This window comes from Podarcis melisellensis (assembly GCF_964234715.1).
Source record: "Podarcis melisellensis genome assembly, chromosome: 6".
NCBI classification, from domain to species: domain Eukaryota; kingdom Metazoa; phylum Chordata; class Lepidosauria; order Squamata; family Lacertidae; genus Podarcis; species Podarcis melisellensis.
The window spans coordinates 57751538-57777121 of NC_138538.1; the positions used below are offsets into that span (position 1 = coordinate 57751538).

The 25584-nt window shown below is 43.6% G+C and overlaps 2 protein-coding genes across 4 annotated transcripts in view; one reads left to right on the plus strand and one right to left on the minus strand.

Annotated features, from left to right (window-relative positions):
• Positions 1 to 13727, minus strand: part of FYB2 (FYN binding protein 2) — a 36163-nt gene extending 22436 nt beyond the window's left edge. Inside the window, exons 1-6 of one of the 3 annotated variants that reach the window (XM_081915533.1) lie at positions 13592 to 13727; positions 6521 to 7310; positions 4637 to 4768; positions 4154 to 4187; positions 1581 to 1675; positions 525 to 556 (exon numbers count right to left, since the gene is read on the minus strand). In XM_081915533.1, the coding sequence (XP_081771659.1) occupies positions 525 to 556; positions 1581 to 1675; positions 4154 to 4187; positions 4637 to 4768; positions 6521 to 7310; positions 13592 to 13624 (1116 nt within the window). In that variant the 5' untranslated portion in view covers positions 13625 to 13727. Of the gene's footprint in view, positions 1 to 524; positions 557 to 1580; positions 1676 to 4153; positions 4188 to 4636; positions 4769 to 6520; positions 7311 to 13562 lie in introns of all 3 variants that reach the window. The other 2 variants (XM_081915532.1, XM_081915534.1) reach the window with 2 other exon arrangements.
• A 10700-nt stretch (positions 13728 to 24427) lies between these two features.
• Positions 24428 to 25584, plus strand: part of C8A (complement C8 alpha chain) — a 35480-nt gene continuing 34323 nt past the window's right edge. The window contains exon 1 of the mRNA XM_081915796.1: positions 24428 to 24619. Coding sequence (XP_081771922.1) covers positions 24504 to 24619 — 116 coding nt within the window. The 5' untranslated portion in view covers positions 24428 to 24503. The remainder of the gene's footprint in view (positions 24620 to 25584) is intronic.

Here is a 25584-nt window from a genome sequence, read left to right on the forward strand (position 1 = left end):
TTCTGGACTAAGTCCCTGACAACAAACTGATGGGCATTCCAGAGGGTCTGCCACTCTGAAGGGTCTGCACAGAGGGAGGCAGTCAGCTGGTGAGAAATGCATGGCTGAAAAGCCACCATGTGCAAGACAGTGTGTGGGCCTTTGGATCCCAGGCAGTGTTCTTCATTTACATAGATAAAGCATGTCACCAGGTCTCTTAGCAAAATATTTTAAAAATGTAACAGGTAGCTTCAGCTCTGTACTAAACCTCCCATGTTGTGACTATGCCCATTTAAGTAGACTTGGTAATATGTTCACGTGTTAAAATGGGGGTGAAAAGGAGTGATGGCACATCAGTTGGTCAGTGTTATATATAGTGTTCAGTATTATAGGACCAATCAGTTACAGAACCATTTTTACATCAGATGCAACACCATGATTTGGAGCTATGTATATGAGCCCTGTGCTCACACACTCCCTACTTCCCCTCCTTTCATGCGCTCTGATTTTGTACATCACACTTACCATAGTTTGAGAATACATACCTCGATATTCTCATTTTTCCCAGCCTTGGAAGCTAGAGTAAATATTTTTGCAAAAATTAGTATGTTTCATCTTCATTTCATTTAATATTATTAAAGCCACTAATCATAATATGGAGTTTAAGCTGCAATGGTAGGTTACACAACTTTCCTCACCTGGGCTGCTATAAGCTATGGAACCATCCCACAATATAACTGCAGCCTAGTATACCAAAAGGCGTCCTAGATTTATTTATTATTAAACGACAGTTACACATGCAAGATTCCATGCATTATTTGTATAATTAGAGATATAGTTTATTGTCACCTGCATTCAAATCCTGATAATTGACAGGTTCAAAATTTACGCAAGTGAAGTGTTTGAGATTTTCCATACAGGTACAACGATAAAAGGTTAAAAAGGGGAGGAGGGGAAGAAAGCTAGAAAGACGGGTTAAAGGTTAACAAGCAAGGGATAAGGAACTGTGACACCAGTTACGCAAAAAGCAAGAGACCAAAGAATTGCAGACAATGCAGAGAGCCAGGAGTTTTTCCTTGTGTGAGGATAGCCAACTTTTCAAAGGTGGTTCACTCCAACACTAACCAAACTCATCCTACACAACTTTCAGAAGACATCTGAAGGCAGCTATTGAAAAGTTTTTATTGTTTGATGTTTTATTATGTTTTTATGTATGGTGGAAGCTGTCCAGATGGGCAGGGTATTCATAAAATAATAATAATAATAATAATAATAATAATAAGAAGAAGAAGAAGAAGAAGAAGAAGAAGAAGAAGAAGAAGAAGAAGAAGAAGAAGCAGCAGCAGCAGCAGCAGCAGCAGCAGCAGCAGCAGCAGCAATGACTTTTGAGTAACTTTAAATGGCATATGGCCACCACAGATCAGAACTCAACTTGGCTCCCATTCAAAAGTGGCACTCCCTCCCACTCCTTAAAAGTATCTGGGAACTTGAAGAGGAAGATGCAGCAAGGTCCAGCTGGTGCCTGACCTGGCCAACCATCAGTACCAAGCCTGCTCACACAGCGTGCATAGCATACACATACCAACTGTTAATAGACTTACGATGTGTAATTTCTTGAGCAGCATTGGTGGAACTCTCTGGCAGCTTCAGGTAGGACATTGTTTCTTCATAAGTGCCTAGTTCTTCTGTTTCAGGACTAAGAGAAATGAGGAGGGGTAAGCATTATTGTTTTGGAGACTCTCTTGGGGAAGGTGAAAGGATTAGAATCTCTCTGAAGAGGTGCCTTCCTCAAAAAGACACAGAGTGACAGACTTTAAAGTTCCTATCCAGATGCTGACCAGAACCATACAAGCTTGGCGAGAGAGAGAGAGAGAGAGAGAGAGAGAGAGAGAGAGAGAGCGCGAATATGTAACAACAGGAGATGACTGCCCTGTAAGTTCTGAAATATTAAAAACTGCATGCACAACGCCGCAAAAAACTTCTAAAACACATATCTATTAAGAGACTGGGCCTGGACCTTACTTACTGGCTGCCTATACAGCCCTGCATATAAAGACTAAACTTTGTTTGCCAGACATTTGGAGCACTGTTGGGACATAGAAAGGGGTAAGTGCAGCAGAAGGCATTGGAGAGAAAACTGGCCCAGAGGGCAGCCTTAGAGAAGTTTCTGGGGTTGCTTCATGAAAGGTGCAAGCAGGATGACATCAATGACTAGGGAGCATCTCCTGTGGTTCAGTGACAATGGGGCAAGTCAACCTCCTGTCTCCTGCTGAGGGCTATTTTCCCAACATACTGTTAACAAATGCTAACAAACAACAATAAACCACATTTAATGGCATATTTTTAAAGAGCATGTTATTAAACTGAAACAAGCAAATGAATGAATCTGCCAGCTACCCAAGGGGTAAAAATCCCCGCCTCTATCTCATCAAGCCAGGAGCACATTTGTTGACTGATTTCTCCATAAATCATCTCAAAAGATGGACTCGACAGAGCCAAATGTGTCGTGCACAGGTCCCAAAGCAGGCGGCTCAGCTTGTTTATCAATGAAGTAGCACTGCCAACATGATCTTGTTGTGTGTAAGTATTACAGTGTTAGGTTTGCAGATGGTTAGCTGGGCCAAAGACAAGAAGCTGCCAAATATTCAGCCAGATGCCAGGGATGCTTGCAATCTTACATCCAACATTTGTCTTTTTTAAAATATACTTTTGTTGCCCAGGACAGTGTTTCTCATGTATACATTAACCCAACTAATACAACCAGGCTTCTATGGAAACTGAACCAGTTGCTAAATGGCAACTTGCCTGGGACTAATGTCCACTCACCCCAGCACCTTTGCATATACGTCTTACATTTAAAGTCCACACCATTCTCCAAAGATCCCTAGAAACAGCATTTTGTTAAAGGTGCTGGGAATTGTAGCTTTGTGGGGCATAGGCTACAGTTCCCAGGATCCTATACAGTGATACCTCTGGTTGCAGACGGGATCCATTCTGGAGCTTCGGTTGGATCCCGAGGTTTCCACAACCAGAGGGACTGCTTATGCGCATGCACGCTCTGCGAAACCCGGGAAAATACTTCCAGGTTTGCCGCATTCGCATCTTGAAGGATACGCAACTGGAGGTGTGTGTATCCAGAAGTACCACTGTACAGAGAAGCAATGGGTGGTGTGTGAATGCAACCATTAGGTCTTGGGTCCTTGTCTTTCCTCCAAGCTTAGTCCGGCTAAGTTGAAGCACATCTCTCCAACCTCAGCAAAGCTGCAAGATGTCACTGCAGTCAATCCCCCAGTTTATTCACCAGCTTATACATCTTGCCGAACTGATACAAGCAGTATAGATTTACTTTTGGCACATTTTATCTGCTCCCCACAGCACTAGATATCCAAGACACACATACACACAGAGAGAAAGGTCCAAAAAGACCAGCCGTTCTCGAAAGGCTGTCTAAACAAAGGCCACCAGACAACAACTTATGCAGCTTAAGCCCACGCTTGCTGCCTAAACATTAGCAAATGCAATCAAAACTCTCGCCTGCTGACAGCCAGCGATAACAATAAAAGTTAGTGCTCAGCACCTGCGGATTAAACTAGCTTGTGTGTGTTTACAGGAACAGGCCTCAAAGCTTCTAACTTCAGAAATGTCAAGCCAGAGAGAAGGAAGAGATAGGGAAAACACTGTGTGGGAGCAGATCTCTTTAAAGAGGGAGGAAAAGCAAGTACATCGCTGCACAGAGACATACGTTTATGTTCACCACAGGTTCAAAGGAGTACCAGCAAAAGACAGCTAGATGTAAAAGAGAATGAGGCAGAACTGGGTCTGTAGTCTTGTAATAGGAAAAGTAAAGAAAGTACATGAAATGAAGTCTCTTTTGCCAGGTTCCTTTGTTAGCTATTTGGTTTTGAATATGAAACAACTTGCATTCCTGGTTTCCAGAGAGTTAGTGATTCCTTCTTGAAGCAGGGATGGGGAAACTGTGGCCTTTCAGATGCGGTTGGACTACAACTCCCACAACCCCTGATCACTGATCACACAGACTGGAGCTGCTGGAAGTTGGAGTCTAACAACATCTAGAGAGCCATGGTTCCCAGAAACTTCCAAGGAAGTTCTAAGAGACCACGTGACGTGCTTAAGAGTCTAGATTTTCAGGCAACGTAAAGAGAGGTGCACTTACGTTTCCGGAGTCATGTAGGCGTCATCCACAGCATCTGAAAACAAATTTTTGTAATGTAAAGGAAACAATAACTGCAACCACACAGTATGCCAGAGTGAAATTTAGTGATGTAGTGTCCTGGTGGTTCCATTCCTTGATCCTAGCAAGAGTCCCAGAAGACGTTGAATTCAAACAAGCCTGTCACAGTGGAGAAGACAACCCAGCAGTAAATGGACAGGATTGATTCCAGACTTCAAGCTGGTCTACACTCCCACCAAGGGCCACCAAGGGATGGGATGCATGTACACAAAAATCATGCCTCTTCTTGCTCAAAGTAGCCCGCCCAACCATGTACACACTCTCTGAGCCACTCTCGGTCACCAAGACATACATTTGAGATAAGCGCTCCTTCCTGTTCTTGACTGGAAATTATCTCAATTTCTTGTCAGCATCTACCAGCCATTGCTTTAACAATGCCTAAAACCCAAACAGAAAATGCCTTACCTGGAATGTTCTTCTGGAAGGGACCAAGGTCAACGTTTGGAGGCCTTGGTGGTTTCTTTGGAGGAGGACCAAGTGAAATAATGGAAGGAAGTGGTTTGGGCTTTGGGATTTTTTCAACCTCATGCCATCTTTCTGTAACAGAGGGAAGAAAGCATATTAATGCTTTGGTAGGGAGAATGAACTTTCATGCTGGAATTTTGCAATGGGTGAAACTAATGCTTTTTTTTTTCTTCTTCTAAAAAAAATTGTTTAGGGGTGCTCTCTTTTCCCTACTCTTATTGAAATACTGCCCCTCAATGAGGTCAAACTTAGATTCATAAAATGTTTAGGGGTATGTGTACACCTGCATACCCCTCAGAAAAAAAGCACCGAGTGAAACAGACCAAACGAAAATCATAATGTTCCTTTCTTCAGGTTTTGGCAGATACAGTTGCCCCTTTCCAAATGATGGAATTGACATACATTGACACTTTGGCTGTTGAAATGGGTTCTTGACTGCTTAGGTGCACACACAGCAGATATTGGATTATTATTACTATTATTCTCAAGTGGGGAAACCGACAACCTGGATGCAAGACAAAATTAATTGCTCTTTTGAGAAAGAAAGGAAAAATTTATCCAGCTACAGGAATTCTAACCACAAACCTGAAGTTCCCTTTCCTTTAATGGTTTCCTTCCCACTTGTCAGAGCATGCTTGGCAGAGTTGTAACCCAGTAGGCAAGAGTAATTACTGAGTTTGTCATTCACTGACCTATAGGAGTCCAATAGAGTAGGGCTGTGTAAGTAATAGGCTTCCTGGGGGTCTCTGCGGACCACCTTGCTCTACATGTCAAAGCCATCAGAAAAGGAAACCTGTGCATATTGGCAAATATACTGTTCTGTCACATAGCAACAATTTAAACTGCACTCATGACTAATAGGAAGAGCCCTTTGGCTTGGTACAAAGCTGGCAAAGTGCACAGAAAGGTTAGCCAGAGCAACATCATGGAACACACACACACCTTATCTTATTAGTCACCTGCAATTCATTGTAAGTTGGCAAAACAGCTGCGGAATGCTAAGTTCCTGTAAGGCAGCTTGTTCCAGTAAAGAAAGAAAAAATATGTTTTTCGTAGCTGGCATTGGTCCTGGATTTTGTAAAGACAGCATGTCAAACCAGAAGCTTCCTGGCTGGAGGTTTTTTCTTCTTCTTCAATTAGCAAAAAGGCAATGCAAAGATTAGTTTCAGCCTCAATTTTGACTCCCAAGTACTGGTCTGGCCCAAAACGTCTACTCCAAAGTTACCATGACAGCAGACAAGTGTTAATATTTATAAAGAATGGACATTGATTAGCAGCTAGGTACATTCACTTCAGGGAACTGGTCAAATTGCAGAAATAAGGAATGCATTCAGATTGCCATTTGTTTACACAGTGCCTGCAAGTATAAGCTGATTATTAGGAGGAAGAAAGAGGTCACTTATCATTGCCCTTATTGTGCAATTATAAGAGGGGCTACTGATTAAAATAACCTAGCAGCGTCTCGGTTTGTTTTGCTGCAAACCCTCTCCAGCTGTGAAGATTGATCAAAAATACATTTTAAACATTTCTCCAGAGTTTTTTTTGAAACAATACAGCTGGACAACTACCCTTCTTCATGCCACACCTTCTGAAAAATTAAGCAGTGAGGGTATTTTTTGCTCAAAACAATGTAGGAACTACCCATGTGCATTTCATGTTCTGTTCTGAAAGTCTAGGAAGCATATAAAACCTACTCGCATTATCCTGAACTGACTGGCTTTTAGCTAGATACTAGAAACATCATAGGCAAGTTCTTTACCACAAAAGTATTGTTGTCCACTACTGACTTAGAGCTACAAAATATAGTCAGGTAACATGGCTTACCGTTTGAGCATTGCAAGGTCTTGCTTGGCCTGTCTAAGTCATGAGCGTCTTGGGGGGAATCAGCAACTTTAATGGCACCGTGGGCCAGTGTCTCTGAGCTTGCATGATTTCTTGGTGGAACAGGTGGCGAGACTGTGGGAAATGGAACAGGTTCGACCTGTAGGCAAGAAGGGGTGCTTGGTGCAGAAAGCACTACTGCTTGCTCATTTTCAGCTGATTTTGCTGGAACCTCTGGAGTGACAGTAACGTTCACAGTTTTGGGCTGGGGAAGAGACGTTGTTCTGTTAGACCGCTGAGGAGGAGTCTCGGAGCCCTTTTTGTCACTCTGCAACAAAGCACTTTCCCAGATGTTCAGAGTATTGCGGAAAGAATTGCTTGCCAGTGCAGTTTCTTGAAGGCAATGATAAGATGCTGGACGTTGCTTTGGTGAATCTTCCACCAGTACAACTCTTGCACAAACTGTCTCTGTAATGTCTTTGCATTTTCTATCTTCATTCTTCCTAACTTCAGGCAATTCGTGAAGCCGGGCCCTCGGTAGCACAACAGGCTTGATTTGTACTATTTCAGACTTCTGCGATAAATAACTGAAGGGCACTGTCTTTTGCTCAGGATCTGGAATTTGTCGTCGGCACAATGGTTTGGGTTTAGGATGGGATGCGGGACTGCCATCGGTATTTTGCCGAGGGGGGGTTTCTGCAGGAAGACTCTTTACAGGCTGGAGCAATGCACTGGAAAAATTGGAATCATTCTGAAATTTTGCTCGAAGTGCTCGGAAGTCTCCAGCTCTTTCCTAAAACAGCCAAGAATACAAGAGACAACTATCAATCATATTTTTAACAAAGCAGTTCTAACCCAAACTGAGAAAGAACCCAGACTGGTGTAGATGGTTTGGCAATCAAGTCTGGATTCAGGATAGAGGAGGGTCATGTGAAAAGTATATTCTGATGGGGCCCCTCTGATGTCAGTGGGCCTCTTGTAGCTTACCTGATGACAGTGCACAACTAGATACAGAGAGGAATTGGGTTTGTCCTCTTTTCACAGTGGGCTGGCCTTATTTAATTTTCCCAAATGTGCTTGTGGGTTGGAATATGACTGCCAGATTATGCACGGTGGATTTTGTGCTGAAGTTGCACTCCTAAAAAGTGCACATAAATATATATTCACTATGCTGAAAATGCATCGAATGTATGTATTTTATAGGATATGTGTGTACAAAATGCATACAGTTTCCATGCAGATTTTTCATGCCCGCCCCTTTCTTAAGGCTGCAAAAATGAGACAAACTGACATAGGACTGACTGCTATTGAAAATGACACAAACTAGATTTAGGCATATCTGTCCAATTCATTGCCAAGCATCTGGTTCCATCATGCAGGGACAGTGTGGGCAATTTAAATGGACCCAGATGCTTTCCCCTTGAAGAGGAGCACAGGATACTGCGAGTGATGGTCACTGCTGGGGTACTGACAACTTCACAAGGAAGCTGTGTCTGTGGGATGAGATTGGACCAAAACTTAATTCCTAGAATTTGGGGGGTGGGTGCTTCACATCCAGATGACCATCTCAGGGGCTTAGTGTCCCCATCCAGTGACCAGAGGTGATTTCTCGGAATAGTGCACATCCTAGGGTGACCTCTGACAATGGTCAACCCCTGCTATCCATCAACAATCTGTAATCAATAAAAGCTGTCCCCTTATTTGATGCCAATACTGGTTTCTTGTGCCTTTTTTGTGTGTACGCCCCACCCCAATGGTTCCACTGCACCTGGGCCTGGAACAAAGCAGCTCAGGGAAGGGGGAGAAAGACCACCACATTTATACTTGGCAGATGTGAAGTATTCAGATAACTGATTGAGAACAAATCCTTCCCTCCCCTGCTCCAACTAACCCCCAAGCCCACCCAATACCCCAGACTCTGCAATTAGATTGCATCAGGACACCATTTGCTTGAAGGAAACTTACAGTTGTAGGATATGGGTGAGATTACAATAGCCTTCTCTTCCATATACAAATCTGACAATACAGGATCGTTGTAATCTACAGTGTTTATTCTGTAGTGACCCCACCCATATCTAAAATGTCGCAGCACACCCTGGGAGACTCAAACACTAGGCACTGGATGTCAAATTCCACAGCTCATGAAATGTGGCCATTTCCTACTCGCTCTCTTTTTGGAGCTACCTGTATATTGTGAGCTGCCTTATAAAAATCTGAATGTGCTTGCTCGGCAGGGGGGAACAGCAGCCATGCAGATCAGCCTAGTGCAAAGAACTGTGCTCGCCTGCAACAGCTTGTTGGATCAGAAAATTAGGTGAAACAAGACAACCTTGGACAGAAGCGCCATTATGCTGAAAAAGAGACACAGATGCCTTTAATGAGAAGGCAACACAGCAGAGCCTTGTCCTGAGTTTTTATTGAATTTTGCGTAATTGCATCCAACTTATTAAATACAAAACAGTTTCTCCTGAATAACCCCTTTTAGTCAACGCTATTATTTTCACATTGCACAGCATGATGCAAAGCACCTAGGAGATCTTTCAATTGCTCCGATTGTACTGGAGCAGCCAGCTGTATGATACAACTCAGTACTATGCCCAAGCCCAGTCTGGAATGTATATGCAATTAACATTTCCGTAAAGGAAAAGACAGACCAAAACCCCTCTGATCTTCATCCAAAACTTCACACTGAGTTATGACTACAACCAATGGAAGCCAAGGCAAAATAAATGGCATTGTTTCTTCAGCATGGGTGCAATATCTGCAGGCGGACTTGAAGATCTGCTCAAATGCACAGCACTGTTTACGGTGCTTTACTGCAAACCAGGTGCTTCTTTTATTACCGAATTCCTCATCAGAGCTGCAGAGAGAAGCCACCATGAAAGATAAAACCTTTGCCAGGTTGCCACCCCCTAACTAGAGATAAGCTTCTTCTTTTTTAAAGTAACAATTGCTTTGTGGTTTTATTATGCATTAAAAGCACAGCTGAAAACTACAGAGTTGAATCCTGGAGAGCTCTTCCTGTTTCTGAAAGGGCAACACAGGTGCTATTGCTTTCCCAGGCAGTGCATCCAGGAGCTCGCTGGGGTACTTCGCCCCTGAATGCCAGAAGCATTAAGTGCTTGACTGTTTCCATGGAAGCATTTCCATAAGGTGGACATATTACCACCGGTAGCAGTTTAAGCTCAAGTTTCCAATCTCCCTCAGTTCTCTATTTTTACTTACAACAAGGACAGATGTTTTTGCTCTGTTCCATTTAATTATTTTAACATTGAAAATGTCCTGTTCTACCCAAGCCCTTGACATTCTCAGTTCATTTGTTCCAACTTATCATTTGCCAGTTATTTCTGCCTGGGTGGAGAGTGGCACAGAGAGTAAACTAGGGATTGTGCCAACGCTGAGGCTCAGTTTGCTGGACCCCATGCAGCTGCTGAACCTAACCCACATACTCACCCCCCAAAGAAGGCTGCAAACTGTAGTTGCTGCAGATTGTAGCTCTGTGAAGTACAGGTCCCAGAGCAGAGCAGGATGTGCTTTAAAGGTATGGTGTGTACATAACCTTATTCTCAAAGAAGTGTGGTTTGTTTTTTAACACAGAGCATGCTGATGATGAAAAGTGTGAAATTAGCTGCCAATCTACCATTTGGGCACTACTAAAATCCACTAACCAACATTAACTCATTTCTCCCCCTGTGTTTTCATATTACAGATGAGGGAGGGAGGGAGAACACAATAGGCCTTGAGAAGACAGGCAGCATCTTGTTTAACATTAAAGCTGGCTTGCAAAGAAATGGAATAATGAATTTAATAATTTCGGGTGGCTGTGAAGTTGAATGGTGTGCTGTGGTGTGCTCCTAGCAGATCACTTGACCAGCTGTAACCACAACTCACCCAGAAAGAAAGGGAAGAGAGCAGGAAGCAGAAGCTATTAACAGGGCTAAAGGTAAAGGGACCCCTGACCATTAGGTCCAGTCACGACCGACTCTGGGGTTGCGGCGCTCATCTTGCTTTATTGGCCGAGGGAGCTGGCATACAGCTTCCGGGTCATGTGGCCAGCGTGACTAAGCCACTTCTGGCGAACCAGAGCAGCGCACAGAAACGTCGTTTACCTTCCTGCTGGAGCGGTACCTATTTATCTACTTGCACTTTGAGGTGCTTTCAAACTGCTAGGTTGGCAGGAGCAGGGACTGAGCAATGGGAGCTCACCCCGTCGTGGGGATTCGAACCGCCGACCTTCTGATCAGCAAGTCCTAGGCTCTGTGGTTTAACCCACAGCGCCACCCGTGTCCCTCTTATTAACAGGGCTACCAACATTTAAAAAGCCAAGTGCTTAAGTCAAGTTTGCAGATCACCACTCAGCAGGGATGCCAACTTGAATAAAATTGGGGGAGGGAAGCCCCACCCAGCATAATCTATCAAAATATATGGCATATGCACACCATTTGAATGTCAATGCCCATCAATGGGGGGGGGGGGCAAAGGGACCTCGACCCCTAGAAGTTGGCTCCTATGCGGCATAGGCTATGCCACTCAGGCAGATCACTGTCCCCGGTTTATATATGTAAGAGGGAAAAAGTATGTACAGCAATAAGCTTGCCATTTCAGCTCTAAAAGGCATGAAGGACTCAATGCTGGGTTTGAATGCTCTGGAATGAGTTCCCAGATTATTTATTACATTTTAATCTCATTTTTCCTGTTAACAATGTAACTTTAATGAGCATAAAATGTGATGGTCGTATGCACGGAAATAAAAAAGAGGTTTGCATTAGGCAGCATCTAGGAAATGCGGAAGGAGACACTAGAAATTTCTGTTCCAGCTAAGTGATGACTAATCTCTGGAGCACCTGAGAACTCAGCTTCTTAGCAGAAAATAGAGGCTGCAGCAGCAGGAGCTCAGTGATCTGGAGCAAGCAGGTTACTTGTACAGGATTTCTCTCTGGGAGCAGAGAGAGGAAAGTTAAGGTCTTTAGGAAGACTGGACTGTATTGCTAGTTTAAGAGCAATGTGTTACTTTGTATTTTGCAGTGTTTGTTTTGTAACTGGTTTAAGACTGCAGAAAAACTCTTTGAAACTTGTGGTGGAGAGCATTAATTTTGACTCTGCACAATCAAGGATGCAGATCAGGGATTCCATTTGCAACAACTCTTCACACATCCTTCCCAAGAGGCCTAGGCAGCATGCACCTCACCCCCATCCCCACCCCTACCCCTGCCTGCCCAGGTCTATATTAGGTGAGATTTGCTCAAGTTTGCTCAGTGGGCTTCATGGTGGGATGGGCATACCGGATACAAATCAGCTTTCCCAGTCTTTTCTTTTTTCTTTTAATACTTTCCACAAGACCAGTTCCACAAAGCGCCATTTACAGGAATCTCTTATGGTTCCTATTTATGGAACTGATTGGCTTGTATATCTCAACAGGAACATTCTGCAGATATCATTTGTTTACTCAAGACAGTACTCTGACCCACAGCAGCCACAATTGCTGGAATTTTGCCACATGCTCCAGGTACCATCAATCAAGTTTGATGACATCCAGAAAGTATAAACTCAGGCAAGTTTTCCTGCAAATCCACCCACAGTTTCTCAAAAGACTAAAATGCCAAAATGGAAAGAGAAGTTAGCCAGGTAGTTTCATAGCCAAATCAAAGACACTAGAATGACTTTGGGAGGGAGAAGAGTAGAGGATCAGGGCTGTTAGTTTAGCAGTACAAACCTAGGCATATTTACCCAGCAGTAAATCCCACTGTGTTCAGTGTACTTCTCAGTGAGTAGATTAAGGATTGCAGCCCAAACTCTTAAAATAAGAAAGGGACTACGGTGTTTACAAATGGTTCAATGGTTACAAAGAATCATTAAAGGTTATGTTCTGCTCCCCCCCCCAAAGGGTTTAAAAGGAGGCATCCAGAAATAAGGATGGGGGGAAAGTTCAATTTAAACACATTTAAAGCCAGATTTATCAAATTCATAGTTTCCGAAGGTGAAACCCAGCCACCCTTTGAAATTAACGTTCCTCCGAAGGTTACAACGCAGTTCTCCAACCAACCAATGCTTACAAAAATGCATATATGGGGAAAGGGTGCATAAAAATGAATTAGATTACCGAAAATGCATAATATTAGGAGAAATTGCTTGCAGAGATGTGTGCATTAGTCAAAACTGCGCACAAAGTGCACTTACTAGGAAAAATGTGTACTAAAATGCGGAAGAATTTTCATGAGGATTTAAAAATAAATAAATTGCAAACTGCTGAAGACATGGAGATTGGAAAAACCAAGAAACAGAACTAAAACCGACAGGAGGAAGACTGGGCTCCTGCAATGCAGAGCTGTGCAGAAGAAAGATTTCAACAGGTATAGTTTCGCTGTGTGTGTCAGTCAGCCTCTCTTTTACACACACACACACACAAACTCTACTGAAAGTAGCGGCCCCATGCTGCGCTCTACCACCCTTTTATAAGCACTTCAGGTAGTCTCAGGCATGTGAGAACCACGACCTTTCATCAAGAACTCATCCTGCACTTTGTGCACCCCATGTTTCCCTCAGAAGGATAAGGTTTCAACCCTAACACTAGAAAGTAAAGAGGTGTGTTTGTGGCCAGGTTAAGCCACTGACTGGGAACCTCCAGTGGTTCCCGGACTACAACTCCCATCAAACCTGACCCACAGGCCATGCTGGTTGGGGCTGATGGCAACTGAAGGACCACAGATGTCCCCCTGCCTTGGTTTTTAACCCTGAACATTCCCATATTGTTATAGCACAACTGTGATATCTCCAAAAAGTTGCTCTTTTCTCTGGACAGGGTGGGGTGGAACTTAGCCCCATAAGACCAGCACAACAAGTTTCCAGCAAAAGTAATAATAGGGAGCTAAATCCTGAAAGCATTTATGCCTCCTTATCCGGTAACCTCCCCCAGCGTTGAACTGGCTCTCTGTTCTTTGCAGTGATCCATGTAGAGTTACACACCACGTTACAAGATAAGCCAAAGAACTATTTGAACAGCAAACAAAGACACATAAAAAAGCAGCAGAGCAGCATTTGTAGTTACCATTTCCATGTTTTCTCTTGCTTTCATACCTCCTTCTGACGTGGCTCAGTGTTGCAGCCCATTTTTGAGCTTGTGAGTAGTCTGCTCCCAGAGCAGAGGAGTTTAAGGAACTTCCTTCCTGGCAGCTCAGAGTAATCCTGCAGCAAGAGCCAGTGGGTTTAAGGTGGAGCATATGCAGAAGGATCACACCTGAGCTGAAGGACGTGGCTCCTCCCTAACCCAACCCACAGTGTGTGTGTGTGTGTGTGTGTGTGTGTGTGTGTGTGAGAGAGAGAGAGAGAGAGAGAGAGAGAGAGAGAGAGAGAGAGAAGGCAGACTTCCTTCACCTGCAAACAGATCTCCCCTTTTGTTGCACAAGAACCAGGCATGCCCATGGAGGAAATGTCAGTCTTTGGAGAACTGTTAGTCTAGCAAAGGTATGCTACAGTCATCGTGGGTTGTGGCTGCACAGCCTTGAATTTTGAGGGAAAGGCTGTACAGAGCAGGCTGTGCATTTCGGAACAGAGATCACACTATACACACAGCTGCGTAAACTTGTTTTGCACTCACATAGCCCAGATTCTGTGACTAAATAAATTATGCCAATAATTTGGGTGTCGTTTGGGTTATATTTCTCTATGTGGAAATGCAAGAAGTCAACGTAAACACGCACACAAAATTCAGGTGCAGCTTCTCTGAAATGGGGGAGGGGGCATGGGCTACTTTCATGTGGGCCTCAGTTCCAAAGCCTATCAAGTGCCTCCTCACTTACATGTCCCCTCCTTGATGTAGCCATAGATATATTTTTTTTGTTGGGCCGATGTCAGCACCAGTGACTCTCCCCATGTTGAGAAAAGATGGCTGGGAGACAGAAACGTTCAGGGAGAGAGGTCTTCATACTTTGAGGGGGAAAGGCCAGAGAAGACATTGTAAGACATTAAAGAGATACAAAATAAATTAAATAAAAAAACCTAATTATAGCCACTGGGGATACAAAGGAAGGAGAGAAGAGAGGAAATCAGTTAGATGAAAAAGAAGTAATGATAAAAAGGAAAAGGTGTGAAAGAAGCAAGCAGTTTGAGGGGGAAATAGGCTACAAACCTATCCTTAACATAATTTAACAGGTATATTAAAGGATAAGAATGAATGTTGGCTAGGCTAGTTTATGCATTGCAGCAGGAATGGGGAACCAACCTGTAGCTTTCCAGATGAAGAGGGATGGACTATGAATGGAGGGGGGCCCTTATCCCTCCCTTTGGACCCCCTGGAAACTCTGCATATTTGCTGTACTTGGAACTGGGGGTGTAGAGTGCAGCTGGATGGGACACAGCTGAGGGCAGACTAAGGAAGAACCATCTGCCTTGGGCCTGCCCATAAAAAGCAAGTCCACAGTGAGAGACTAGGGTGATGGCTGCTATTTCCAGGAACTCTTCTCATTGTGAGACTTTCGTGGGTGAGCTGAGAGTTTGTTTGGACCCAGGGTGAGAACCCAGAGGCCAGGAGGGGGGTGTCAGAAGGAAAATGAATTTATATTGATTTATACAGATTAGTACTGGGGCGCGGGTGGCCCTGTGGGTTAACCACAGAGCCTAGGGCTTGCTAATCAGAAGGTCAGCGGTTCGAATCCCTGTGACGGGGTGAGCTCCCGTTGCTCGGTCCCTGCTCTTGCCAACCTAGCAGTTTGAAAGCACGTCAAAGTGCAAGTAGATAAATAGGTACCTCTCTGGCGGGAAGGTAAATGGTGTTTCCGTGTGCTGCTCTGGTTTGCCAGTAGTGGCTTAGTCATGCTGGCCACATGACCCAGAAGCCGTACGCCGGCTCCTTCAGCCAATAAAGCGAGATGAGCGCCGCAACCCCAGAGTCGGCCACGACTGGACCTAATGGTCAGGGCTTCCTTTACCTTTATATAGATTAGTAAGTTTGCATTCATGCAGCATTTTTAAATGTAACTGCGAATTCTTGTAAGTTGTCAGTTGTTGCTTCGGTTTTCTGTACACCGCTTAGAGATATTTTAAATATAATAAGCTTTATGGAAATTAAATAATCAGTCTCCCATCAGACCCAGCCAGCATAGTCTGTGGCCAGGTATGATGGCAGCTGTAATCCAACAACACCTGGAAGGCCACAAGTTCCCCATCCCTGCATTATAGCTTCAAAGTGCAGGGAGTTTTAAGACACTCTATATGCAAGGAGAATGGGCAGTTTTTTCTATATTGTCCCAGGTTCTTTTATTGTGGTGGTGGTGGAGAATAAGAATGCCTGGGGTGAAAATGCCCTTCCTTGTTTTGTGTGTGGCAGACCACGTGCTGACAATTACCACATGGAGCAATTTAAAGCAGCCTCGACGCGGCAGCAACGTATAACTCAGCCCCAAGTCAACATCCCATCCTTACGCTGACCCTTGATGTGCGGCTGTCTTTTTAAATGCCATTCTCTTCCTCTTTACCAGCAGTAAGCCTGAGGAGGGACAGCTATCATCTTTCATCATACAAGCAGTGCTTTCTCTGCTATAAATCTCGCCGTACAACCAGGTTTCCTGAAGCCTAAATGCAAAGTTAAGATATGGGAAGAGACACTTCCCCAGAGCAAAAGAGCTGTGCTTTTATTGCCAGGTAACAGAGATCGGTACGTTCCTTCCCACACACAGCCCTCCCCCAACACTTCACAGTGTGGTGTTGTGGGTAGAGAGCAAAGTTTGGTTATGTGTGTCATGAGTCTTGAAGCAGCAAGCAAGGAAGATCTATCCTGGCAAGGGGAGAGGAAGAATGGGGTGAGATGGCTGAGGGGTGGGGAGGTCAGAGCAGTGTGCTTGGATATATCGCCTCCCTGCTGCTGAAGAGTGTTCCAGAAGAAGAGGGAGGATTGTGCAAGCAAGTCATCCCCCTGCCTCCTGAGAGTGAGGTTGCCCTGGCAACTGAGGAAGTGCATAGGACGTGCATAGGACACTGAGCTGGCCTAGCAGACCCAGGTCCCACCTCCCACGACCCACTGTTGGATGCACCAACACAATATAGCCCATGCTATTTGCAGGAGTGCCTGCCTGCTTGACCAGCTCCATTTCTCGAGATGAGAATCATGTGAATGACTGTGCCTATCCCACTCTTCTAAAGGTGAGCAAAGTGGGCATGTCAGGTGTGGAGTCAGCGCTTTAGCTTACTCCTAGTGGCATATCTCAAAACCTTGCTTCTGAACTATATAGGCTGCGTAACCTGTATCTTGATCTGTGTTTTAACTGTGTGCTGACTTTTGGAATAAAGCCTTTGGGAATCCTTGAGTCGAGAGCCTGTGTCTGAAAGTGGGAGCCAGGACAATGGGAGACCCAGAGTCGGGTTCCAAACTGTCTTTTCTGGGTTATTATTGGAAGGGGAAATAACCATAGAACTGTAAAGCACTTTGTACACTGAAAGGTGCCTTATTAAAAAAAAAAATCTATTAAGCTGCTCATTTCTGCTCTTTAGTGAGTTGCTTCTTGGAATCTGACCTATCACTTTTTTCCCCCAGGACAGGACATAGCAATTACTTTATATCTCTCTAGTGGATAATTGTTTATAAGCACAGGGCTGTGAATTCAGCAAATCTGAGAATGAGTTTTCACAATCACACTTGTACTGGCAAAAGGGAAGTGAAACCATAGAGTGTGAAGGGTTTTTTTTTTTGGGGGGGGGGGGAGGCATTAGGCTGCATGACGTCTAAACGCCTTCTAATTTCTGGATCCAGCAAAGGTTAAAATCTAATGGAGGATCCCATTGTTGAAGTAGCCAGGCCAGCTTCTGGTTAAAGGGCCCTAGTGGATGGGTCATTAGTCTAAAGAAAGGAAGTTGCTTTGTGCTGGAGGGCCATGGGTGGGCCCCTCCCTGGTAGTGACAATAACCAGAGCTGAGTTGTTTGTGTGAGCTGAACTGCAAATAGGCCATTGGAAGAGGTCAGGGCATGAGAACCATGCTTGCTTTCTGCTTGAATCCAAGGCTGTGGCTATTGGAGAAGAAAGACCCTCTTGGGGTGTTAATGCTGCGAGTCCTTCCATCACAGACGTAGGTTGTATATATGTGTAAATAAACCATATATCATAAAGACACCAAAGTCTCCACTGTCCCTTGTTCCCAGGAAACTGAATCCTGGGTAAGTGCCTGGAACCCCAGGAATCTCGCACTACTTGGAGATTAGCATAGTGTACAACAGTATGTTTCTGTTCTATCATCACCTGAGCTGTGCAGTTTATTTCATAGTGCTGATGCCCAACTCTTTGAAGAGTGAAACCCAGCTGTGGAAAGTCATTTGTTACTTTAGCTTGTAATCCTGGAGCTGGTTCATCACCTGATTGCAGCTCTGCTTCTCTCTGAAAAGCAGACCGATTCTCTGTTAGAAAAACACTGGGGCCTAATTTGAATAGTAGAATGTCTGGCATCTGGTGGGCAGGGCTTTGTGTTGTGCTCTGGAATTGGCCCCTCCCTTTGGGTATTCAATTAAGTTCAGTTAGAGAGGCCAACTGCCATTCTTTTCTCATGTTGTTTTAGTTTCTCTCAGACAGTATGTTATTGTGTTACAATGTTTTATTATTACTGGAGCTTTGTTTGACATATACGTGAGCCGCTTACTTTGCTGAAAGAAAAGAAACTCTGCTGAAGAATGATGGAATATCCTAAACTGAGGCGGGTGGGATATTCCTAGTCTGACAGGAGGATTAGTTTTTTTTTAATCACCCCCATCATCTAAAACATTCTCCCCCCCCTGCCCCACTGGAATGGCCCAGTCCTCAACACACGTTCAAAGCAATCCAACCTTGAAATGTCAAGGAAATGAATGTGAAATGTCAAGGAAGGAAAGTAGGACCCATACTTCAAGGAAGGGAGTAGCTTAGGAAGTTGCCTCACACTGAGTCAGACTGTTGGCTCAACTGACTCAAGATTCTCTACCCTGACTGTCAGCTGCTCTCCAGAATTTCAAACAGGGGACATTTCCAGCCCTACCTGGAGATGATACTTGGGACCTTCTGAGATGGTTTGCTGCTGAACTATGGCTCTGTCCTCTTGCTTTATGGAAGGACTCCTAAACTGACTTATCAGCTTGTTGAGGCCTGACTCATAATGGAAGAGAGCTTTACTACAAGATTCAGCAAGACTGTGTGCTTCTCTGAAAATAACAATCAATGTCATTCCTGAAACACATCGATCTCATGAGAATGGCAAAAGCCCACAATATATAATTTGATGTGGGAAATGAGATGAGGGACACTTTAATCCTAACTGGAGAAAGGGATTTGCTCTTGCAGTATTTGCTTTTATTTTGAGACAAGCATTACAGATCCACTTGGATTTATCCTAGGAACACAGGGCAAGTGTGGTGGCACTCTGTTACCCCTCCAGCTGTTTTATACCAAGTTAGACCATTGTCCCATCTCCTTTAGCATCGTCTACACTGACTGCAGTGGCTCTCCAAGGCTTCAGGTTTGGAACATTTCCAGCCCCACCTGGAGATGCCAGGAATTGAACATGCCACCTTTTGCTTGATTGCTCTGTTTTAGACCTGCTTTTCTGTTCCAGCAAGCCTATCCAGATGTTTAATTTTGTTACTTGCATTTGTCTCAATGTCTTATTGATTCTACCTTTGCTTTTAGTGATAAATGATAAATGATGATTCTACCTTTGCTTTTAGTGATAAATGATGATTTTAGGCATATTTGTATTTAATTGGTTTAGGTATTTTAGCCATTTCATTCATTTATTTATAATGCTATCTGCACACCGCTTGAGGAATTTCTTTTGATCAAGCAGTTTTATGAGTTCCCTCAATAAATAAACCAAGTGAACGAGTGTTTTGTTGAATGCAAATTTTATGTGGACATAACAAACCTTGTTGAAGCAAGAACTGTTTTATTTTGTGTTTATGGAAGAGCCTTTACAGTCTAACCATATGCATATTTTATTGAGTGAAAGATTCATTGAGCTCAGTGGGAATGGCTGCCAAAGGGGTCACAGGATTGCACCCCAGGCTCCTATGTCCTGCTTGCAGCTTTCCACCAACCTTCCGCAGGTGCCTTTCATCCCAGTTTGGTAGGGCCAGTCATGTTCAAATTGTTGTCTGAAAAGGTTTTGGCTGCAAATCTCCACTAGAGGGTGAGCTAAGCTAGCGATACCCATATTGGGTTTCTTTGATGTAATTCCTCCAGCATTTGAGGAAGGGGGGGGGAATATCCGCAGCACTTATTGATCCTTAAGTTAAACACAGACAAGGTGGGTAATGAAAACTTTTACTGGGCCAACTTATAAATTATTTGCCAGACCAATAAAATTTATTGCACATCTATTATTTTTCCCCTCAGCAATTTTTAAGAGAGCTCTAGCCAAACAGGACAATGAAAAAACCAAAACTAATGGGAAAGTGTTTTTTGGGCTGTCAATTGCACTGAATTTCCCCTATGCCTGACCAAATGCTTCTGATATGCCGCTCGCTGTGTCCATAGATAGGGCTGTCCTTGAGATAACAACCTTTCCCAAGTTTGCCCAGGACAATCCCAACCAACTTGAGCCACCCCACAATTTTTCTAATAGGCACTTCAAATCCTAAATATCCTGGTTTTATTTCCTCTCTTGTCTCCTGAACAGGCCAGAGGGGAGAAGCAAAGAAAGCATTTGAATCTGGCTTCTGCTGAGTCATACCACTCTCCATAATGCAACTTCTGATGAGTCATACCACTGATTCATCCAGCCTCGTATTGTCTGTTCGGATTAGCAATGCCTCCTGATGGGTTCATGGTACGGTCCCAACTCTGCTACCCGATAACTAAAGGTGTCACTAAAGGTGCCAGTATACTCTATAGACCATGGGGGGGGGGTGCAAAAAAGCAGGACCCTTCTCCCTGCACAATTTTTAATAACTATCTCTCCTGCAGTTTGACGTTGTTTTACCATTTACCGTAGTTTCACAACCCAGGTCAATCAAGAGTGTCGACCTGCAAATGAGAACAATATGAGCACAAGGGTTAGTTGTGTGCCTAACATGCCTAGCATGTGGAACCACCCAGTTACATGGGTAGCTGTGGTCATGAGAAAGGGTCCATTGCTTTGTTGCAGAGCACGTGTAGTACATGCAGAAGGTCCAAGTTTCAATTCCTGGCATTTCCAGCCCAAAGGATTGGGCAGTAGTTGCCAGGAATGACCTCTGCCTTAGGATCTGGAGAGCTCTTGCCAGTCAGTGTAGACCATGTGGACTATAGGGATGAAGAGTTTAATGTAGTATATAAAGTGGCTTCCTGTGTTCTTATGACATAATGATGGGCTCATCCAGACTTCCTTTTGTACTCTGTTTCTAGGCACAAGTCTGAGCTTTAAATCTGTGTTCCGAGTGAGATGATAGATAGATAGAGGATAGTACAGGCTTTCCCTGCAAAAACTTGTGTTTTACCACTACATCAGAGCAAATGGCAAATGAGTTTTCCATGGATCGCCACTTGCTCCAATTCAGTGGTAAACCATGGTTTTTTCCCCCCAGGGAAAGCATGGGGGGGGGGGAGACACCCTGCTCAGACACAGAGCTTTAAACCTGTACCTGGAAAGTGGAGAACAAAAGGAAGTCTGGATGAGTCCTATCTAATAGCATTTATCCACACATTGAACAAAAAGAATTGCATTTCCACAGACCACAGCAAAGTGTGTGGGGTGTGTGTGATATTTTGTTCCCAGGATTCAGCTCTAGAACTGGGCCATTTGGATGCAAGATTTCTGATGAGTCAGTGGAGGTAGCTTCAAGCCTTCTGCCTCACATCTAAGTCATTCCCCATTTGTTTCTCTTGCCTGCCATCCTACAAGGCTCTTTAGGGCTGTGCCACTAGTGACTGATGGCTACCACTGAAAGCTGCTGTTTGCCTTTTACGCTTATTGCAAATAAAGGGTTGCAGTAAGAGGGCTACCAGGATTGTGCCAAGACACGTGATCTCTGTCCAGTGTGACAGAATTAGCACCCTTCTCCTTTTTGTTCCTTTCATACATCTGAAGTTTCATCCAGGTACGGGTCTTATTTTATGACATTCTGTTCCGAGATGGGAGCAATTTTGTGATCTGTGACCATGCATGGATTCTTTTTATGCCTTTTGGATTTGGTGTGGGAAACTGAGCTAGGAGGACAGTCTCTTGAAGGTCATTGTGCCAGCCAGCCAGCCAGCCAGATTGATAGCAGGATATCCAACCAGTATTTCAGGCTACTTCAGCTCCTCATTTTCTTCTACGTATGTGGAAGTATAACTTTTAACTATCATTTTCAATATGGAACACCTTGCAATGGGATACTTGTTATATTTTACCCGCAATTTGCTCCGCTGCTTAAATCGCTCTAACCCTCTCCTGCCCCCTGCAACACATACACACACTACAATGACCTACCTACCAGCACTCTGAAATTGGAGATGTGCTTGATTGCACAAGGCTGTCCGCAGCCTTATTTCTAGAAGAAGATCCACAAATAACTTTAATCACATGTGGTATGTTTCTGATGCTGCTATCAGGAGGCGGAAAATGGATATAATGCTTCTATAATATCTCTAGATGCTGAGAAGGGAGGCATTTGACTGCGCAAAGCAGTCATTTATATTAAAGGTCGGTCAGGCTTTGGACTTGAGAGATTCTCAATGGCTGGGGTTCACTCAGCATATAGAATTAAAGGTGAATTTCATATTTTAAGTTGCTGCTTTCTTCTCTCAAATTGCTTTAGAAAACAAAGATTTAGATCCCAGTGATGCAGTGACTGAGTAGGCAAACATGACAGCCGTTATGAGCTGAGCAATAACTCACTCTGCCTCGGATGCTAGAAACTCTTTTATTGAGACAGGCAATGGGGGAAAAATGAATTGCCATTTCCTTTAGGGCCCTGTACTGTGTACATTTTGTTTTTCCTAAGTGAATTCTTCCGTAAGATGCAGTGCACCATTTTGCAAAGCTCTCCCACATGACAATCCCTGGGTTGCCAGGTGGTAAGTGTGGGTGACTTTGCAGAGGTCCAACGAGGCCTAGATTGGTTTAAAGAGTTAAAGGTGGGTGCAATCATTTTGTATTTTTGTAGCAGGATGACTCATATCCAGTGCCAACAAACTGGCATTTTAATACATTCTTGGCTTCATATGAGTCAGGGTTCACCAGGGCTTGAGCACTGAACCGGTTTGAATGTCAGGAATCAACTGCAAAGGAATAAGAAAGACAACCTCAGCAACTTACTTATCACTCTCCCTTCCTGACTCATCTGAGCTTAAACGGGACAGGCCTCCTCGTTTAGCAGGAATGATGTGGACATAGACCGGACCCTCACACCCTACTTTTTAATAAATCAGTCAGTGGACACGTGTACTGATACTTGGTTAGCGGCTCCCATGACATGAGCAGACAGCCATTTACCAAAGGGTAACTTTGCCAAATGGTAACTCAGCTGGATAGCTCAGCTGGCTAGAGCGTGGTGTTGATAATGCCAAGGTTGCAGGTTTGATCCCTGTAAGGGATAGCTGCATATTCCTGCATTTCAGGGTGTTGGACTAAATCAGTCTTTCCCAAACTTGGGTCTCCAGTGGTTTTTGGACTACATCTCCCATCATCCCTAGCTAGCAGGACTAGTGGTCAGGGATTATGGGAACTGTAGTCCAAAAACAGATGGAGACCCAAGTTTGGGAAACACTGGACTAGATGATCCTCAGGATCCATTCCAATTCTATGAAGCTCATGAGAGACTTTAGTGTTCTTCTGCCAATGTTCGGAGTGTACCAAGGGCAGCTGTGTGATTATGTGATCATCAGCCCACCCACTGTAGAACAGTCTTGGAAAGTTATGTTGCGTAAAAGTACCCCCTGCCCACAGCACCAACCTGGGCAGTGTCCTAAATCAGAATGCTAGGCCATTAAAAGATCAAGTTATACTTTCCTCTCTGCAGCTACCTCCAGCTGCCTAAGCTAGAGTAAATTTGATATTGTATCAAGGATGAGGTTCAGTGCTTCTGACTGAAAAGGAAGCAATGCTACTAGCACCAGATCTCTTGGCACTGTTAAATTGTATGGCTCAGGCTACTCAATTACTGCCTTCCACCAAGCTCCCAAAGCATACATATGTAGAGATTGCATGCATTGATTTCTACATACAGCCAGATTTTTCTAACCAACATAGACAACTCAGGGTAGTTAATGATAGTTAAAGGCAACATCTGCCACTGGAGGTGCTCAGCGTGTTAAAAGCTCAGTGTAGAAAGGAGAAAAATGAGAACAAATCCTCTAGTATCTGGATGCAAAAGACAGTAACATTGCTTTCCCTTGTCTTAGCCTCACACATGCAGAGTGCATAAAAACAGACTTTTGGATCAGGCCAATGGCCTGTCTAGCCCAGAATCCTGTTCTCACTGTGTCCAGTCAGATGCCTGTGGGGAAACGCGCAAGCAGCACTCTCGCCTCCTGTGGTTTCCAGCAACTGCTTTTCAAAAGCATTGCTGCCTCCAGCTGTGAAGGAAGAACATAGTCAGCATGGCTAGCAGCATCCGGTACCCATATTATCCATGAATTTGTCTAATCCTCTTTTAGTTGGTTGATATCACTGCATGCTTAGATTTTTGTGTGTGCTGAAAATGTACCAAACAATAACCAACCACATGCACCCAAAACTTTATTTTTTAATGTGGCTCCCTTAACAAGGGGGAGTTTTCTATAAAGGAAACAATTTTTGCCTAATGACTACTCAGAGGGTTTCAGTTCAGTTCCACTGATAGCACTCGCATTGACTTTAGCATGCAAACAACAGTTTCCCCCTTTGCCCAATGTTCGGGAATCTATTTCCAAAACAGTGATGTCCTTCAGATTATAGTCTGGGCCTTTTGTTAATGATTCACAATACTATGAGAGCTCAGGGTGCAACCTTCTTTTTGTAAAAGCTCACTCTCCAAAACAGGTACCTGGAGGTTTCCAAACCAAAAATGAAAAGCATTTGTTTTTATTAAAAGAAAATGTGGTTCCATCTGAGTAGGCTTTTTCCTCCTATGATTCTCTGGATAGCTTATCTACTATCATGTCAGGATACAGTTGCAGCACACAGTAAGCTAACAGGATTGCCATCCCAGAGGTAAGTCTATCTCCATGTAATTTAAGATACTGCCTTACATATAGAAATTGCTGTCTATCTGGTCAGTGCATCAATTCAGACTGAGAATGAGCCATGTGGGTCCTATTACTTTTAAGCAGCTAGCAGAAAACGATTTATACAATAGTCCCATCACAATATGGTGAGAGGGCTGAAACATGAACCATTTTGAAGTCTTATAATTATACCTTTTTAAATACATTTCCTTCTGCACTACAATTTTTTCTTCAAGCAGATTTCATTCCTCAGTTCTCATCTTTCACATATTCTAATTTGATATGCAGCTTTTAAACTGCCGTTGTTTCATAACGCAATGAGCTGATAGGGTATTTCATATTATTTCGGTGATAATGAAGTAATTCAGACAAAAGTGAGAGAAAATATATCAAGATGCCGTTTCTTCTTTCTTCTTCTCTTTCAATATCCTATTGGATAATAAAAAATAAATAATAATGTTGTGTGTGGGTTTGGGTTGTATTTATTTAAATCATGTATTAAAGGAAACTCTATGGGGCTTTTCCCAAGCTGCTAATTGCAAACTGGACCAAAGGAAATATAATGTAGAAAGATCAAAAAGTGGTATCAGTAATAATTGGGATATAGACGCAGGGAGGGGGGAGGCAGAGGAAAGAAAAGATACATTTAATTATGAAGGCTTATTCTAGTAATCCTTACAGAAAGCAAATAAAGAACAGATTTTTGATGTTTGATGAAGTTATCAAACAAAGCAGGATAATGAAGAGGCACATTTTAAATCTAGGTGAAGGTGAACTCACTGAATACTTTTTGGAAAGCTGAAGGATAGAGGCATTAAATCTTTCTACCACCACAATATATGTACACACCCACACCCCTACACCCCTCTCTCTTTGTTTGACTGCTGCTTGTCCACAGACACCCTGCAATTTGATCCTGCACACACTGATGTGTATCCACAGGCTCATCTC